Raw genomic sequence first — 18,837 nt, forward strand, 5'->3', positions numbered from 1 at the left:
TACCTATCCACTCCGTTTTCACCTCTACACTCTCCGCTTCTGAATATGATTTAACATATTTGTAATTTACTATGAATAATAAAATAGTAATATGCAAGTTTTTCATATATTCTGTAATTCAAAAATTGTGTTGTTATGTTGGAAATGCTTGTTTTGTTACATTTTACCTCTAATACCAAGATCACTTTTCTACAGCAAACTTTGGTTGTTTGAATTGATGAAAATACTAGTTAATTTGAGAATAGCTACTATTTAGAATAATTATGAACATCTAAATAATATATTTTGCTATTCGGAAATTCGGAATAGCTACTAACCTGCTATTCTTTGTGAATATTAAAATAACTATTATTTTTGTGTGTAAAGAGAGGAAAAAAAGTGTTTCTTTTTCTTCCACCAACACAACTAATCTAATCTGACAAAGTTGGCCGTGATTTTTATTTTTACCCAAAAAACAAATTCTTTTATTATAAATAACCAGTGTCCAGGAAAAATTATAAAAATGCCCAAACCGCCCCATTTTTCGGTGGTCCGAAATTTTAATTCCTAACCGCCTGGAAATTCGGCGGCCCGGAATTAAAATTCCTAACCACCGAAAAATGGGGCAGTCCGGACCTATATATAGGTTCTGCATGCTCTTTCTCTCTCCTCCCAATTCATTTTCCTAAAATTTCAATCTCTCTCCTCCCCACCCGAATTTCTCCTCTCTTTTCTCCTCTCTTCTTCTCTCTTCTCCCAATTTGCAAGTAAGTCTCTATATTTTTTTGAAATTTCATTTGTAGTGTAAAAAAGTTGTAGATTAGTCCAATTATATTAGTAAGGTACCAAAATTAGTGTTATTTTTTTTAGTTAGTTGAGTTTGTGCTAATTAGTTGTAATTAGGATTAATTAATTACGGTACCAATTTAATGGTAATTAGTGTCAATGTAGGTACCAAAATATTTGTAATTAGTGATAATTATGGTACCAAAGTTAGTTTTTATTTTATTTTGGATTATTTAATCCAAAATTTGATCCTAATTAGTGTTAATTAGTGGTAATTAGGACTAATTAATTACGGTGCCGAATTTAGTGGTAATTAGTGTCAATGTAGGTACAAAATTAGTTGTAATTAGTGATAATTGAGGGGCCAAAGTTAGTTTTAATTTTATTTTGGATTATTTAGTCCAAAACTTGATCGTAATTAGTGTTAATTAGTTATAATTAGGACTAATTAATTACAGTACCAAATTTAGTGGTAATTAATGTCAATGTAGGTACCAAAATATTTGTAATTAGTGATAATTGAGGGGCCAAAGTTAGTTTTAATTTTATTTTGGATTATTTAGTCCAAAATTTGATCGTAATTAGTGTTAATTAGTGGTATTTATGGTTAATTAATTAAAGTACCGAATTTAGTGGTAATTTTTTTCAAAACGTAGGATGGCTAGGGGACGGCCTAGGAGACCACCACCACCCGACCCTATGGATGAGCCCATTCCCGTGGACAGCACAGAGCATTTCAATCCATTATTATGGATACCTCACAGTGAGCATCGAGTCTCACTGGCATCTCGAGAGGTACGTGATTACTTTATTCTTGCATTTTTTTAAGTTTAAATTTTTTCGAGTTCTCGTACTTTCAGGTTTTTATGTGGTTTCTTTTTTTTCAACGCAGAGTCAGGACCCTCTAGAATGCAAGAATCGGTTTTATGGCATGCAGTACTACTCTCTGATGGACCCGTATCTACGAAATCTGGGGTTGTACCATTTGGTTGATATTTTGGAGACGGAGAGCAAGGCTACTAATGCATCTCTCATCCAGGGACTAGTGGAGCGATGGCGCCCCGAGACGCACACGTTTCACTTCCAGTTTGGAGAGATGACAGTGACTCTCCAGGATGTGAGTGTCCTTTGGGGTTTGCCCATCTAGGGAGTGCCCGTCGGTGGCATATCTGACTGCACTGATGAGAACATGATTAATGCCAACATCGGTTGGGGCTATTTTTACGAGCTTATATCTCATGTTTTGTTAAGAGATTCTGCATAAAATTTGGTAGTGTTGTTCTAGGATGTCGAGACTATATGTCGGTAAATTTTCATGATTTTTGGAGCTGTTATGCTAAGAAAACCAGAGGTGCAAAGTTGGACCCCGGATGAAACATTCATCGGTTGGGGCTATTTTTGTGAGCTTATATCTCACGTTCTGTTCGGAGATTCTGCATGAAACTTGGCAGTGCTGTTCTAGGATATTGAGACTATATGTTGCTAAATTTTAATGATTTTTGAAGATGTTTTGCTAAGGAAACCAGAGGTACAAAGTTAGACCCCGGATGAAACATTCATCGGTTGGGGCTATTTTTGCGGGCTTATATCTCACGTTCTGTTCAGAGATTTTGCATGAAACTTGGCAGTGCTGTTCTAGGATATCGAGACTATATGTCGGTAAATTTTCATAATTTTTGGAGCTGTTTTGCTAAGAAAACCAGAGGTGCAAAGTCGGAAAAAACCTGAATATATAAAAAAAATTGATTTGGAAAAAAAAAAAAAAAATTCTCGGACCGCCGAAAAAATAGGCGGTTCGGAATAAAAATTCCGGACCGCCGAATAAATAGGCGGTTTGGGTATTTTTATAAATTTGGTCAGATCCTGGTTATTTTTAATAATTTTTTTTTTTGGGTATTTTTAAAAAAATCGGCAAAGTTGGTGTTGCTTCTTCCATCTCCACATTATAGTAATTCGTTTGAGACTCTACTTATCTATATTTACTTTTCATTAACCCTCTGCTATCTCGCCCACAAAAGAGTTACAATAATTCACTATTTCAAATATACAATTCAAATAATATTTTTACTAATTCAAATACCACCACATTAGTACATTACACTATTTTTATACTAATTCAAAAATCATTATTTTATCTCTATTCTCGTTTACTAATTTCAATTACACCACATAACATCTCTTTATTTCACTGTCATCAAGTTGCTTTTACCTCACTATTACATGCTATACTCCAACTCTACGGATTGGAAATTTCATTGAAAGAGTTACGGACTACATATCCAACTCTCACACTATGTAACTTTTTAAAAAAATTGGACTACATGTATCCAACTCTCACACTATGTAATTTTTTATTTTTTAAATAAGAGGGTTGGAGGTCAAATCGTTCAACATCTCTTTCAAATCTTTGTTTATTATAATAAATAATTTATTCCGGCCTTTTAGAGTTACTATTCTATGAGATAGAATTACATTTGAGGCCTCAATTTTAAATAGAATTACATTTGAAATCCCATTAATTAATGTCATAATTGGTTCGTTGCTTTGAATATTTTTTGTTAAATCGAGTAAATCGTAATAGAAGAATAGTGTCCCAGATAAATAAAAAATGAGTGAAATGGTAAAATTAAGTTTGAACTTTTACTGTCACTCCTGATTTTTATATTATGGTCCCTTCTTTATTTATCTACGAGTCAATTATCTATTTCATGAAAATAATAGAACTAAGAAATTGATATTTTATAAGAGACAAAATTAATTTATTTTCAATAATCTTTTACTATCGCACTATTTCACTCTTCCATTATTGATCAAATATCACTGAATACACTGAACACGAAGAATCACATCTAGCGTAATATTATGATTGTGTAAGATATTATCTTTCATTGAGGTCACATATTCTAAATTTAGTATTTGTTCTTAAAAATTTCGACCATATCTTATACATATATAATAGATGTGGGTAGTGTGACCTCAACGAAAGACTTGGTTAGACAATGTTGAAAAAATATAAATTAATCAACTAATTTAAATCTGAATTTGACCAATAAATGAATAAAAACTAGATTTAAAATTTAATAAAAAATTTAACAATTAAAACTTTGTTATCTAGAGCTGCAAAATGCGGATCTAAGACAACTTTCCGTCCTAAGTGCAGGAATAATCGGTTAAGACTGCCTCAAGTTACTCTGGTATTTCTCTGCCTGCGGGCGCAACTGTGGTAGAGGTTGATGTAGCTTCTTTCAACAATGATAGCGGAATAATATATTTTCTATAAAGAAAATATTTATTTGTGAGAGAATAAAAATTAAATTTATGAATTATGGAGCTAAGAGAAAGAGCAAGAGAGTGTGTGAATTATTGAATTATTGGATAATCTGATCTTCAAATATCATGTGTTATTCATAGACGAATTTCATAGGCACCAATAAAGTCTGTACATTCATGATAATTAAAATGCTATTGATTATATTACCGTTTTCTTATATTAAAATATAAACGTTAAAATAGCAATTAAAATGAAGCTATTATATGGCTCAAAAGAATTAATTGAATACCAACGGAATAAATAAATAGCAATTTATGATAATTGAAATGAGTGTTCTAATAACAGCCGAAATCAAACGGAAAGCTACTGAAATTCATGAAATTATTTGTCTAGCATTAAGCCAACAGCTCATACCTAATATATTGATTTGATTTTCTGTAGTAAGAAACAATAAGCTTCTATGTAGAAAACTCGATCAATGAAATTACTTCACAATAGCTCCATAATTTATAAAAATTAAAACATTAATATTAAAATATAAATTTTATGTTTTTAAAATATATTTCTAACATTTAACTTATCATAGTATTCACAACACTAAAAAAATAAACAAAATAACATGCATAAAATCAGAGTGAAATAAATAAAAAATGAGATGAACTACGAATCTTAAGAACTTGTCAGGTGGTGCGCCAGGAGTAACCAACAATTTCTCCGGCCTTCTCCTTTATTTCATTGCGCGCTCGGTGCATCGTCCTCTCCTTCGCGCAACTCGACCCAGATCTGAGGTAAGATCTCTTCCCCCCCTCGTTCCATCCCCTCGATCAAGTTCTCATCCTCCCATCCCCCCACCCCTCCTCCCCGCCAAACTGATTTCTGTAAGCTCTTCTTTAGATCTGTTCGTGTTAGACGATGCACGATATTTCCCTTCAAAGTCGATCTCTTTTGCTTCATAGTTCTTATAATAGAAATTACGCTTCGTTCGAATAATATTAGCTTACGTAGTGGCATTCGGGTAGATCTTCCGATTTCAGTTGTAGGAGGTCAGTGTCGCGAAAATAGAATGAATTCGTACTAAGTCTTGGTAGATCTGGCAAACTAACCCGTAGTAACACTTACCAGGGTTTGATCGGATCCAAAGCTAATTCAATTAGGAGATTGTGAAAAAAGGAAAAGGGGGAATGCACATGGTTATTGGGATATAATTCGCGTTTCAATGCATATGAGGCGCAATTTGATATTTGGTTATGTGGTAGGGTAATTGTGACCTCTAGAACTCGTTCTAATTGGTTTCTATTTTTGTTTGTTAACCTATCAGGTTGTTGATTCTTTGACAGTTGCTGCAGATTCTGGCATTATATACTTTTCAAAATGGTATGTAAATGAAATCCAGCATTTTTTTTAATTTTCTTTCTGGCAAAATTTTGTTAGTAAACTGACCACATAATAAAAATGAATTGGAAGTGCTGCAAATTAGATTGGATTTAGTTTGGATTGTCCTAGGGCATTACAAAATCAGATCCCTTGAATCTTTTATTATCCATTCTTATATAACATTACCAGAACTCTTGTTTCGGAATCACTATTAATTTGTTAGTTAATTAACTGTGTGATTGAATGATCCCACTTTTAATGCGCATCCTTTTTACAAAAATTGACTTTGTATGTGTTTGTGCTTATAGGTGGTCCTTGCTGCTTCTATTTTAACAAAAACAGGCAAAGGTAAACTTCTATATCTTATTTGCTATTTATGTTTTTACTCTTCACTTTGAGATTGTTTTTAATCTGTTTGTTGAAGATAGCTCTGCATTATGATGCTAGGCCTAATAATAATGTTTGCAGTTGGTATGTGCCCATTTGTATTTTATAACGAAGGAGTTTTGCTGTCCTTGCTACAATATATTTTTCAGTCACATGTACATTTTCAAATGTAGGCAACAGGAATGGTTTCTAATTATTGATTATACAAGGATCTCTGAGTCGTAATCTCATTTGTTTCTTCTTAGCAATTGACAAGATATTTGCTCTTATATATTTGACATTCCTTTTATTCTATTGCAGTGCTTGTTTCAAGGCAATTTGTTGATATGCCCCGTATAAGGATTGAAGGACTCCTAGCAGCTTTTCCAAAGCTGGTTGGCACTGGAAAGCAACACACTTATGTTGAGACGGAAAATGTGCGCTATGTATACCAACCTATAGAGATCCTATACCTTGTACTTGTCACAAACAAACAAAGCAACATTCTAGAAGATCTCGACACACTCAGACTCCTCTCCAAAGTTGTATCCTTTTTTCACATTCCACTTTTTGTGACATGGAACTAAATTTGGTTCCGTAGAATATCTTTTCAATAAACATACAATATTGACCATAATTGTTCTTTTCAATTTTAGCTCTTTGAAGAATCATATAGAAAATGTAACGTCTTAAAATTTAACATCAAATGCTTGATGTGTTATAACTTGCAGCAACACCAATTTTTTTCTTTAACATGGTTAAAAGGTACCTGAATATGCTCCCTCATTGGATGATGAGGGGATAACTGAAATGGCATTTGAGATCATTTTTGCATTCGATGAGTGCTTATCTCTGGGCAACAAAGAAAACCTCACTGTTACGCAAGTTAGACAGTACTGTGAGATGGAGAGCCATGAAGAGAAACTGCATAAGCTTGTTCTACAAAGCAAGATGAATGAGGCTAAGGATGTCATGAAGAGGAAGGCTACTGAGATTGAGAAAAGCAAGGTAAAAAGAGGATGATTCTTTCTTTTCTTTGTCACATTTTCATATTACCTGAAGTCCTTCCATAAGACCACATAATTGACAGTTGCTTCTGCAGTTCTGCTAATTGTACTTGTATATTTTGTTATGAATTTAATTGCATGAGTATGGTCTTATTTCTTTTATCTGTTTTTGTAATTTTGGTATTTGTATATAACGGGTATGAAAAGAATATTAGTTAAAACTTAATTTTGGGATTTGTACTTAAGAGTGCTTGTGAGGTCTAGGGCCGCTAGCTTTCTCCGGATATCCATGAAAGCTAGAGAAGTTACTGTATTCAAGTTTGACATAATGGCAGGTGTTAAAACAAGTCTTGTTTATCTTTGTATATGGTGAATTCTACACTTTTCTGTCTGATTTTCTCTCTTTCATATGCAGATCATTTTTATCTCTATGTTTTGATGTTCATTTTTTGGTTGTAAACTTAAATTCAGATTGAGAAAGGAAAATTCCAGACAGGTGGGTATTCATCAATATCTGGTCCTAGAAGAACTGACAGTGGGTTTAGTGACATGAATATTTCGAGTAGTGGAACTGGTTTTGGCAGCGGTTCTGGATTTGGATTGGGTGGCGATAGTATTGATTCTTTCTCTTCTAAGCCCAAAGGTTTGCACTAATTATAACCAACATATATACTTATTCTCTCTTTCCTTGAGGTATTCTTTTGCATATCAGATCCAAGTTTGTCATAGAAAAGAATAATAGTAGAAATTAGTGGATAAAGAAAGATGAATTGAAAGTAATTAGGCTTCATTTATCTTATTGTTTACTGAAAAATATTGAGTAAATCAAGTTAAAAACTAGCCAAGAAAAACTGCACTCAGTTGACCCTCTATCATGTGAACTTGCTTTCCCCTTATCAGCTTAAAAAATTTAAATCAGTTAAAAAATGTATTCTTGCTTCTTTATTTACTAAAAGAAATTCAGTAGGTGATCTGCCTACTTTTCAAAATTAAAAAAGGGATAAAAGAATAATCACATTTGCTGCGTTCCAATAAGACCAATTGGACACATGTAGCAACAGTCTCATTGTACCATCATAATCTCACAAAAGTTTTATTTCCTTACAAAAATGTCTACAGATCGTCCTGCTGCATCAGCTAAAGCACCCTCAAAAGGGCTTGGAATGCAACTTGGCAAAAAGACCCAGAAATCAAATCAATTTTTGGAATCACTCAAAGCGGAAGGAGAAGTTATTATTGAAGATGCGCAGCCAAGTGTTGTCCAGTCAAAATCAGTTCTTCCACCAACCGATCCCATCACTGTAACCATTGAAGAGAGGCTCAATATTACTGTTGAGAGAAATGGAGGTCTCCGTAACTTTGACTTGCAGGGAACTCTCTCTCTTCAAATTCTCAACCAAGATGACGGTTTCATCCAGCTTCAGGTTTGTTCATTTTTGTTATAAAGTTTGGTTGATGTAAAAGAGGATGTATCAGCCAAGAAGTGCAACTTCAATTGCAGATATGAAACACAAATTTGGCTGACATATTATTATTTTCTATCCTCGGGTTTTTGTACTTATATTACATATGGTTGCAACTTGTCATAGTGCAGCTCCTACCATTTTACCCTGATTTATTACAATTTTTTGAACAGCTATTGATACTAGCATGTGCAAAAAACAAGAACTATAGTGTCTCTACCTGAAAAAGAACTAAAATGCTCAAAGAAATCTAATGCAAGGATGCCTATTAACTAATTAACAGATTGAGAACAGAGACATGCCTGGACTGAGCTTCAAAACACATCCTAACATAAACAAGGAGTTGTTCAACAGCAAACAAATTATTGGGCTGAAAGACCCGAACAGACCTTTCCCCACTGGCCAAAATGATGTGGGCCTCATGAAATGGCGCATGCAGAAAATGGACGAATCCTCTCTTCCGCTCACAGGTCCTTTCTTTTTATTTTCCTTTTTTATTGATCTTTTTCACTATCTGTGTAAAAGGGTAAGTTGGGCTTGACTTTCAACAACATGTTTTCATCAGTAATTTTTTAAAAATTGAAATATCTTTTCTCAAAAATATTAATCTCTCCCGCATGCACTAGTCTTCTTTTATTTGTTTTTAATCAATAAATTCACTGGCTCTGTAAAAGAGAATTTTACTCCTCGGACTTCCCTTGAATGAATTTGCATTAGTTTCAGACTGATGTGAGCATATATATAGCATTTTGTAGTGGTTTGTATCGAATTCTTAGCTTTAAATTGAGGATTGTGGCCCGATTGTCAACTGTAGTGACTTGTTTTCTCCGGACATATATAGGATACAGACTAAAAGCTGTGTATACTTGCACGGTATTGTTTTAAAGCAAAATTTAGTGCAAGATGAAGTGGAATAGTTTACGGGAACATGGAATAATTTAATATGTTAACATGGCTTTTATACTTGAATTAGTGATTATTGTTTTACATGTTTTAACTAAATACAAATGGGACTAAAATGATGCATTTTCAGTTAATTGCTGGCCCTCGGTGTCTGGAAATGACACCTATGTCAACATTGAGTATGAAGCTTCAGATTTGTTTGACCTGCAAAATGTGGTTATTTCGGTTCCACTTCCTCCTCTTAGGGACCCACCTACTGTAAATCAGATAGATGGAGAATGGAGGTAATTGTTTATTTTAACAAATTCTTCAATGGTTACTATTCCAACATCATCAGCTGTTGCATGGTAAAAGAAGCCTGATTGGTTAGAACAAGCTTGAGCAATGAGAATATATAGTCATAATATTTGTTGTATTTCATTGTTCTGGTTTTTCATCTTTTCTAATTTGATTCTGTTGCTGTTCATTGTAGGTATGATGCAAGAAACTCTTCATTGGAGTGGTCGATTCTCCTTATTGATCATTCCAACCGCAGGTAAGTATAGCAGATCAAGTAGTTTTATAATCTCCATTTTTGCTCCATCTTTTGATGTTTATGATTCAAATAATATTTCGGTATCTTTATTGGCAGTGGTTCAATGGAGTTTGTTGTGCCTCCAGCTGACTCATCAGCATTCTTCCCTATTTCTATCAAGTTTGCTGCTTCAGGCACTTACAGTGATGTGAAGGTTTGTATTAACCTTCATTTTGTCTCACATTTATTTTTTCTTGTGAACCTTTGCTCTTAAAATGTGTTGTCATTGGTGCAATAAGCAATTTGGAAGTTTTTTGGAGAAATTAGAGAAATTTATCCACTTCAATATAAGGGGCCATTTAATACTGTAGAAATTTCTTGGACTATCCAATGAAATTTATTTTTCTTTTCGTTACATTTTGTTTGACCTGTAAGACTGCAAAATTCTTTCCGTCAATGTTAATTATTATTATTATTTTTTCAGGTGGCGGGTATCAACTCAATAAAAGGTGGCAATGTTCCAAAGTTTTCACAGAGGGTTCAGTTGATCACGGACTCTTATCAGGTTGATTAATTGTAATTTGAAGCACCAAGAGAACTTTAGGCCTTTTCCATAGTGTTATCAAGTCCGCAGGACCATTATTTTACGTAATATGAATTTTGCTTTTGAAAGAGTTTTATGTAATTTTAAGAGTTATGAATCAAAATTTTCTGTTGTGTTAGTTGTTAAGTATTCAGATTGCTATTTTTTACTTTGAAGTGTGTTAATATAAATTTTAGACGAGGTTTTGGGGAAAAGTAAAAGAGGATCTTTTATCATATTATTAATCATATTGATTTGCAATTATCAATTTCGTGGATTTAATATATCTTGTGGATTTAGTACGTGGAGAATTGGAGATGGAACTACTGAGGTGCAATAAGTAGATCCTGGGGCGTTCTTTAACTTTGCACGAACCTCAAAACGCACCCATATAATTTCTGTAGGCACCCGATTGAACTTGGTCCGACTGGGATTAGTCTGGACCGTCCGTTTATTTAGATTGCACCTCAGTTACCTGGAGGATATGGACTCATGGATTGGGAGTACCGGCCTGTTAAAGACTCGAAGATCAAAACCTGTTCGCTTTGTCTGATTCAAAATTAAGTAACTTAAATTTTGGATTCGGATCGTCGGATCAGAATTCGGACTTATCCAGTCCGAAGCAACATGCACAGGGATTTTAACATACGTGCTTAAGCAGATCGACGGTCCGGATCCAAACTCAAAATTTAAAGTACCTTAGTGATAGTAATTATTCTTTTCTCCCGGATACTTTCTGATTTTCCCGGAGCTTCTTTTCATATATTTTCTAGAACTTTGTTTTTTCTGACGATATGAACCTCACTTTATTCCGACTTGCACTAAACTTCGTACTTTTTTTTCTAAAGATATTTAAGACATTTTCTCTGGACCGCATAAAGGATCGGACAAAATGACAAATGGAGTTGTACTGTACGTGGCGTGCCGTGTATGGTTGCTGCTTCTTTATTTCCATGTTTATAACCAGAAGCTTCTCGTTGTTTCCAATTATTTTAATTTTGACCTGTAAATTCATGCGCTCAATATTGCATTTGCAATCTCAATAACTACATGCTTCCAGAATTTTCGACACGCTTTTTTGTGGTGAAGTAAAATCGATGTAATGTTGGCATTTCATGTTTCAGAAACCCTTAACAGAGCTATATATATAAATCTCACGCCTACGATGTAACAAATGTAGAAAAAAAAAATCATCTTTATCCTAAAGCAGTGGAAGCACCAATAACTGCAGACTCCATTTGTGAGCAGAGAGAAGCAATCCATCTCTTCCTCTAATGGCCATCAGCTGTAGATGCACCACATTCTACCCGCTTCATTTCGCCAATTCCAGCTCGTCTCCAGTTCTCCCCCATTTCTCCGTGTCATTCAAGCAGAGACCGGAGAGGATTCAAAAGAGTAGTGAAATGATAGCGTCGGTTTCTATTGGAGGAGGCATGAGGCCCCTTAAAGGGAGCGGAGCTGGGGTAGTGGAGCCTGTGGAGGAGCGCCCCACTTTTGATGATTCTTCTCAGTTTGATGCTTTCCCCCTTGAACCCCTTGAAGGTACAGATGCATTTTTCTTTCTCTTTCATATGTTATCTTATCTTTATGTATACATTAAACTATCATGTCGGATGGTTAGAAAGAAAAAGTAAAAAAATAGAAGGTATGGTAAAAAGTGAGAAAAAATTGCCATACCTCCTCCAATATGAATAATTGTGTTGCCTCCTCCAATATGGAAAATTGCCATACCTCCTCCAATAAGAAAACCTTCTGTTCCCTTTCTGCAATTTACTGTGTGCCGACGGCACTATAAGTCTATAACTTAAAAGGCACTTTATTTTGCTTTTTCTTTTATTTTTTCTTTTCCTTTCTTCTCCTTCCTTTTTTCTTTATCTTTTTCTTTTTTTATAATTGTGTTTTGACTTTGAATTAAAGCACAGCGTAGGCGCGTACTGACCCCATTTGGTTCCCCTTTTATACGCATTTTACGTACGTGACAAATTATATGTATACAATAATACAAGGGTTGAGAGTTTAAATTAACAATGCATCATTTACAACTAACCTTGATGATTTAAATTATGAGTAATAAAATGTGAGAGCATGCATTTTGCTAGCTCTGACATGGAAGACGCCCAACAAAAAAAGTTAAAATTTATCCATTACATAAAGCTTCATAGGATATATAATATGAATATCACACACTCTGATTTGGGTCAACCTTAAATAATGATTGCTTGCAACTTAAAATTTGAGAAATGAATAACGCAGGAGGAGACATAGGCAGATCAACCGAAAGGAAAGGGACTGGCAGTGGTGACAGCTACAAAGTTCTATTAGTTGATGATCCACGCCATACTGAGAAATTAGGTAGGCCCCCCTTCACATTCTTCCTACTTCCTAGTTCCTACCTCTCTCATTTTATTCCGAAATTTACCAAAGAGCCCTTAGTCATTGGTGTGATCATGTCAAGGTTGTTCCTTTCACTTTTCTATTTTTTTTTTTTTGGGCTAACCAACAACTTTTGACAAAGAAAAGCAAGTTCTTTGGAATGGTACAGAGAAATAAGAAAGGGGAGTAGAACTAGGGTGTTCTTAAGTTCACCAAGGGAGTCTAAAATCTATCGAATCGGCTTCAAATGACAAATCTGAACCGCTGAAATCCACCTACCTTACGAGTTACGCATCTACGTGTGAAAATTTTAAACATTCGAATTAACTTAGTATAAAGTCAAGAGGTCAAAATTAGAGTGTTAATAAATTAATTTTAATACATTCATTTTTTGAAACTTTTTTTACCACTTGACTCTATGCAAAATTAATTTTAAAATTAAAATTTTTTACATGTAAACGCATCACTCGTAAGGTAGGTGGATTTCAACGGTTCAGATTCGTCGTTTGAGGCCGATTTGATGGGCTTTAGACTTGAGTTCACCAATAGGCTTGGTGAACTTAAGTACACCCTAGTTCTACTCAAGAAAGGAAGAAAGAGTATTAATATAATGTTACAGGGAGAATGTAAATTATTCCAGCAAATGATATCATCTTTAGAGAAACCTGTTTTTACCTTATGAAATTATTCCAGTCAAATTTGATTTGGTAAATAGAATTCCTTTAATTTTAAGTAAGAAATTGGTAGACAAAATTATCTTACTCATATTTTCTAAAATGTTTATTGCAGTGGAGAAGGCTTTACCACAAGTTATACCATCTGTAACACCTGATAAAGCAAGAACTTTATTCCATGAATCAAGACAAAGAGGAGTTGCTGTTGTAATTGTCACTGTAAAGGTAATTCCCTTGAAATAAATAAATAATATATGTTAATTAGAAAATGAATATTAATCTTCTTTGTTTTCAGGATGGTCATGCCAAATACCATACCAGTATCAATACGTAGCTGTCATATATGAAACCTATATTTGTTGAATCATTATTCTCTTCCGCGCGGAAAATTCTAAGTAGAATCCATCCGTTCATTTATTCTGAAATTCATACTGAAACACATACCAGTACCAGAACCCCTGTAAAATTCCGTAAGCGTCTATCCGTGTCGAGCATGTCCATGCGGGAGGGGATGAGAATTTATATTGGTTTGGGTTCCTACCAGTATTATACAATAGATCCTATGGTGACTTTTAAGTTAATTTTTCTCAAATTAAAATAATTACCCCCTTGACACAATGTGCTTTATTTGGCTAAAGGCCATATATGATATGACATGTTCTTAATTATTTTTTCTTCTACAACATTTGAATAGGAGCATGCTGAGTTCTATGTGCAGATGATGGTTCAGAAAGGGCTTCGATCAGCAATCGAACCTGATTCACCGGTGGTAGATTAATGAATGGTTTGTGTTTAACATAATACTAGAGACCTGGCATAGAATTCAAATTTAAAAATCGTTTTTTGAGTTGATTTAGATTGACAGAGTAAGGAGGACACTTGGGGTGCAAACTGGGGTTTCCAATTTTGTTGGGGCAGATTCAATTTCACCTGATGTACAAGTTATCTTGTGAAGATTAACTTTCAATTCAATTTTGTTCGGGAAGATTAAATTTCAATTTATTCTTTCTAGTTGGTTGTTTAATTTAGTGATTTCTTTATAGACAACTCAGTTTGGTTAATATATATATTTTTTTTGAAATGATCAGTTTGGTTAATATTTAAAAGTACAAAATTACAAATAGAACTAAAAAATCTCTTGGCAATAGAAATGCTTCGAATAATGCGTTGAGTAACCATCACATAAGAAAATCTTGGTAGGAAGATGCTTCACATTTTTCATTCTCTAAGGTATTTTGTTAAAATTAGACTTTTTTTTTCGGATTTTACTGTATGAGATAAAAATATGTGTTGTAGACTGTTAATTGGTTTTCATTGGTTATACAAGATTTTTTTTTTTTATATTTGCTGGGCTAAACTAAAAAAAATAAGTGTTATTAATATGGGTGTGGAATCTATTTAAGATTGCACTTGTTTAATTTGCTTGTAAAAAATGAGGTGAACATTTTGAGAAAAAAATTTAATTTAAAACACATATAATCCGAAAAATTAGATTCATTAATATCTTTGATGATTGATAAATCTAAAGAGGTTAATGGGTAAAAGTGTTGATCGACGACCGCTTGACAAAAATCATTTCATTTTAATTGGTAGAAAGAGTATGATAACATTTTCAATTGTTATTATGCGTATAACTTAATATAGATTGAATGCTATATTTATTAATTATTTAACAAAATCGCTATATTCAGACAATTGAATTTTTGTACCCGTCTTAATAAATAGTAAAAAAATTTTAAAAAAATGTAAAATTTGATCTAAAAGCACATTTTAATATATCCATCATATTGAACGGTTTGAATTTTAAAAATGTAGGATGTAATCTGATATCACCAAAAAAGAGTGTAATTGGATCCCTCCTCATATAACAATTGTGTGAATCAAGTGTTACAAGATTTGAATTCTTGACTATTTTACAATTGTGTGAAATAAGCGTTATAAAACTTGAATTTTTAATGAGGTTTTTTTTTGTTTTGTTTGAAATAAGGGCTTTCGTACACACTAATATTTATTAAAAATGTTTTGTGTGGAAATTGAACTTGTATTTTTAATAAAGAGAGGAGGTCTATCACTGTTTATACAAAATCTATGGTTTGTTTTATGAAGTATGGATATGCAAATTGTTAGATACTAATTTTAATAAAGAATCGTTGGTATACCGGTTAAAAATAGTCTAAATTGTATATTGTCCCATTAAAATTACTCAAAATTTTTTTTATCAATTTTAAATTAGCTAGAGTAATTGCCATTACCTCCATTAACATTCAACATTTGATTTATTAGAATGCAAAAGAATATTGATCATAGTTAAGCCGTAAGAATGTTTTCGCTTAATGAGAATAATAAATTAGTTCTTCCATCTTACTAAAAAGAATTTAGTTACCACCTCAATATTTTAAAATTCTGACATTACCATTGATCTCTTAAAATTCAAAGCACACCACGTGTGCTCTGTAGAGGTGTGAAAATTGTCAAAATGCCACTTCAAAACCTTCCAATTGTCAAAATGTCACTCTAAACTTTGAAATTGTAAAAATGTCACTCCAAACTTCATTAATTTGTAATTTTGTCATTTATACTCAATTCTTATACTATTTTTATTAAAATTTAACTGAAAATACTGTTTTGAAATACATATTTCTGAACCGGGTTGTGCAATTATGAAATACGTATTTCAAAATAATATTTTTCAGTTAATTTTTAATAAAAATAGTATAAGAATTGAGTATAAATGGCAAAATTAGGAATTAATGAAGTTTAGAGTGGCATTTTGACAATTTCAAAGTTTAGAGTGGCATTTTGACAATTAGAAAGTTTTGGAGTGACAAATAACCAATTTTCCCTATTAAAAAACAGAGTACACAATTAAGCAAATAATTCATGCGCATTAGTCAGTTTTGAATTTTATATAAATAATGCTAAGATCATAATTTTTAAATATTGAGCTGTTACCTAAAAAAAATTCGGTCCATCTTAAAATAAAAATTAATAATGAGCTCACATATAAATATAATATTATATTAAAACAAACAAATAAAAAAATTAGTGAAAAAATAAGTAACTTTTAAATATTAATAAAAAATAAATATTAAATATTTTTTATTGCATCACAACAAGTATCTCTTTACCGTTTGTTAGAATGGAAAAAATGACACGGTAGAATCGGCTCCGTTACGGAACAGTACAGTTATGGAATGGAACATCACGGTACGCGTCTCAATTACATGCCAAAACTCGTGTGTCCCGTGCTGTGACTATTCGCGTGACGTGACCATCTTTTGAAAACTTGACATGGTACGACATGGCACGTGGTCACGCGAGTCACATATAATTAGAACCGTTAGATCTTGACTAAATGATGAATCTTAAATAAACTAACATAAATTATGCTCAAATAGTCATGCAAGTCATGTGTAAACACGGTGTGACTCACGTACGTGACCATTCGTGTGCCATGACTATCCCTTGACATTTTGGTCACAGCCAGAAGCGGAGGCACACACTGTAAATGGAGGTCAATTGACCCTCATTTATTTTCAAAATTTATGTGTTTATTGGTAAATTACTGTATAGTTCAGTATAAAATGATATGAAACTGTCAAATTGATCTTTATTCGTAACATAAAATTTTTATATGCTTAATCCCCATAGTCTGAAGGTTTGACTCAGATTTTGATCACAGTACAAGATAACATAATACGTGAAAAATTAACTTGATAATAACACAACACGACACAAAACTAAAATCACAATATATTAATCAATATGCGGCACAACACGTTTTTTTCACTCTATTGTTCGTCCTCTAAAAAAAGTTCGTTCCTGACTGTATGTAACCTCTAAAAGTTGGTTCAGATAGCATACATATAGTTAGATGATAAAATTTCTAGAAATAACCCGACACAAAATAGTACGATTTGATTTTCTTTGACCCCATATTTTTTTTTTTTTATGAGAAACCTCTAAAAGTTTATTTTATTTGACCCCATCTACTGCAGTTCTAGCAAACATGTTTAGGTCGGTACCGTAACTAACGGTAGGTACGGTTGTCGCCTTGTGAAATGAATTGCTTTTTTACTTCAAGAAAAGGAGACAAACAATGATGTGCTTTATTAGTCAGAATATGCTTGAATGTGAATTAATTAATTCATTCATTCATTACCATTGTTTGGCTGTCAAATTGATGGCATTATCAATTCAATGGTGTGGTACTCATCATCAACTACCAACTAAATTCGTCTAAATTTAAATGGTCGAATTTATATAAAAAAGATGCGACTAAATGACTGTAATTAAATGTGTTTGTACAAATGATGCAGGGAATATGATATGGATTCGTTGGTCTGTAGATTATTGGACAGGATTGGTTTTTGCTCAGCGAATCATTACGTTGTATCCTTTGTACTTTGTTCCTTTGAACATGTAAACCAGAAGCTGGTAATGGTCTCCAAATATGTACCCCGTAGGCCGTTGAAAAGGGTTAGATGTAAACCATATACAACAATTTTCGGTCAGTGTGAATAATATACAATTTTAATCATGTATAAATTTAAATTTATGTGTTTTATATCCATGCATGACAAAGAATGCTCTAAATAGTGGATGAGACATTTGTACATGTTTTACGTTTTACAATTACATACGATTCTGTATAGCAATATAATATTAATACGTTTAACATGAAAATATTACTGACAATTAACAATTATTATGAGACCTCTTTTTCCATTTTGATAAGCCTATTAATCAATATACTTCCCCCTCTCCCGAGAAAATAAAAGTAATTATCAAATTACATTTAAGTGCTCCTTAATCATTTTTTTTTTAAATATTATATTCCAAAACTATATGACTTGAAAAATCCATATACAAGTGACCGCACGAAGAATTAATATCCTTTTTGGTACCGAACCGCGTAGAATACTTCCATCCAAAAACACTTCAGAATCTAGTTACAATATAGAGAAAGAGGAGGGTTCAAATGCCTCCATTTTTTGTGTCTCCATCATGTCTCCATTTTTTAAAACTTAAACGTTAAAATAAAACCGTTAGATGTGATCTATGTTATTTTCTCTATGTGTCCATAAAAAAATTATCACATTTTGATTTTGCTTTTATATAAATCAATAAGTTGAAAAATCAACGTCTATAAATTATTCACATTAGTATACATTTTTACAAGCTCAAGATGACAACCAAAACAAGTTTAAATGCCATAATTTTTTACACTTGCATAGATAAAATGATATAGTTCATATCCAACGGTTTTATTTTGAATTTTAAGATTTAAATTTTGAGTTATTAAAGTTTTAAAAAATAGAAGCATAATGGAGGCACAAAAAATGAAGACATTTGAACCCTAAATCAGCCTTAAAGTTTATACCAGAATAAAACAGACGAGTGAGATCTCATCCTACAGAGTCCGGTAACGCGTTGGATCTGAATTCCATGTGGAGATACAATTGATTGTGACATGGACCATTTCCCTTTGGCCCCAAGTTTTTGAATTTCGAAAGACACCTATGAATATGATATATCAATCAA

The 18,837-nt window shown here is 32.9% G+C and overlaps 2 protein-coding genes across 3 annotated transcripts; both read left to right on the plus strand.

Moving 5' to 3' along the window:
• Nucleotides 1-4,700: 4,700 nt before the first annotated feature.
• Nucleotides 4,701-10,467, plus strand: LOC144574215 (clathrin adaptor complexes medium subunit family protein). 2 transcript variants are annotated; one of them, XM_078324120.1, is made up of 12 exons: nucleotides 4,701-4,824; nucleotides 5,355-5,410; nucleotides 5,719-5,758; nucleotides 6,098-6,321; nucleotides 6,542-6,784; nucleotides 7,255-7,426; nucleotides 7,903-8,207; nucleotides 8,530-8,716; nucleotides 9,280-9,433; nucleotides 9,622-9,684; nucleotides 9,781-9,877; nucleotides 10,148-10,467. In XM_078324120.1, exons 2-12 carry the CDS (start codon nucleotides 5,408-5,410, stop codon nucleotides 10,235-10,237), a joined length of 1,578 nt encoding a protein of 525 aa, XP_078180246.1. In that variant the 5' UTR covers nucleotides 4,701-4,824; nucleotides 5,355-5,407; the 3' UTR covers nucleotides 10,238-10,467. The 2 variants fall into 2 exon arrangements, with proteins under 2 accessions (XP_078180246.1, XP_078180254.1); XM_078324128.1 differs by having other exon boundaries at nucleotides 4,802-4,914.
• Nucleotides 10,468-11,387: 920 nt separating this feature from the next.
• On the plus strand, nucleotides 11,388-14,291 carry LOC144574248 (ATP-dependent Clp protease adapter protein CLPS2, chloroplastic-like). Its single transcript, XM_078324178.1, has 4 exons — nucleotides 11,388-11,788; nucleotides 12,500-12,598; nucleotides 13,409-13,518; nucleotides 13,988-14,291. The coding sequence occupies exons 1-4, from the start codon at nucleotides 11,521-11,523 to the stop codon at nucleotides 14,069-14,071; spliced, it is 561 nt and encodes a 186-aa protein (XP_078180304.1). The 5' UTR covers nucleotides 11,388-11,520; the 3' UTR covers nucleotides 14,072-14,291.
• Nucleotides 14,292-18,837: the final 4,546 nt, after the last annotated feature.

Source organism: Carex rostrata, chromosome 2, assembly GCF_964058835.1.
Source record: "Carex rostrata chromosome 2, lpCarRost1.2, whole genome shotgun sequence".
In the NCBI taxonomy this organism is placed as follows: domain Eukaryota; kingdom Viridiplantae; phylum Streptophyta; class Magnoliopsida; order Poales; family Cyperaceae; genus Carex; species Carex rostrata.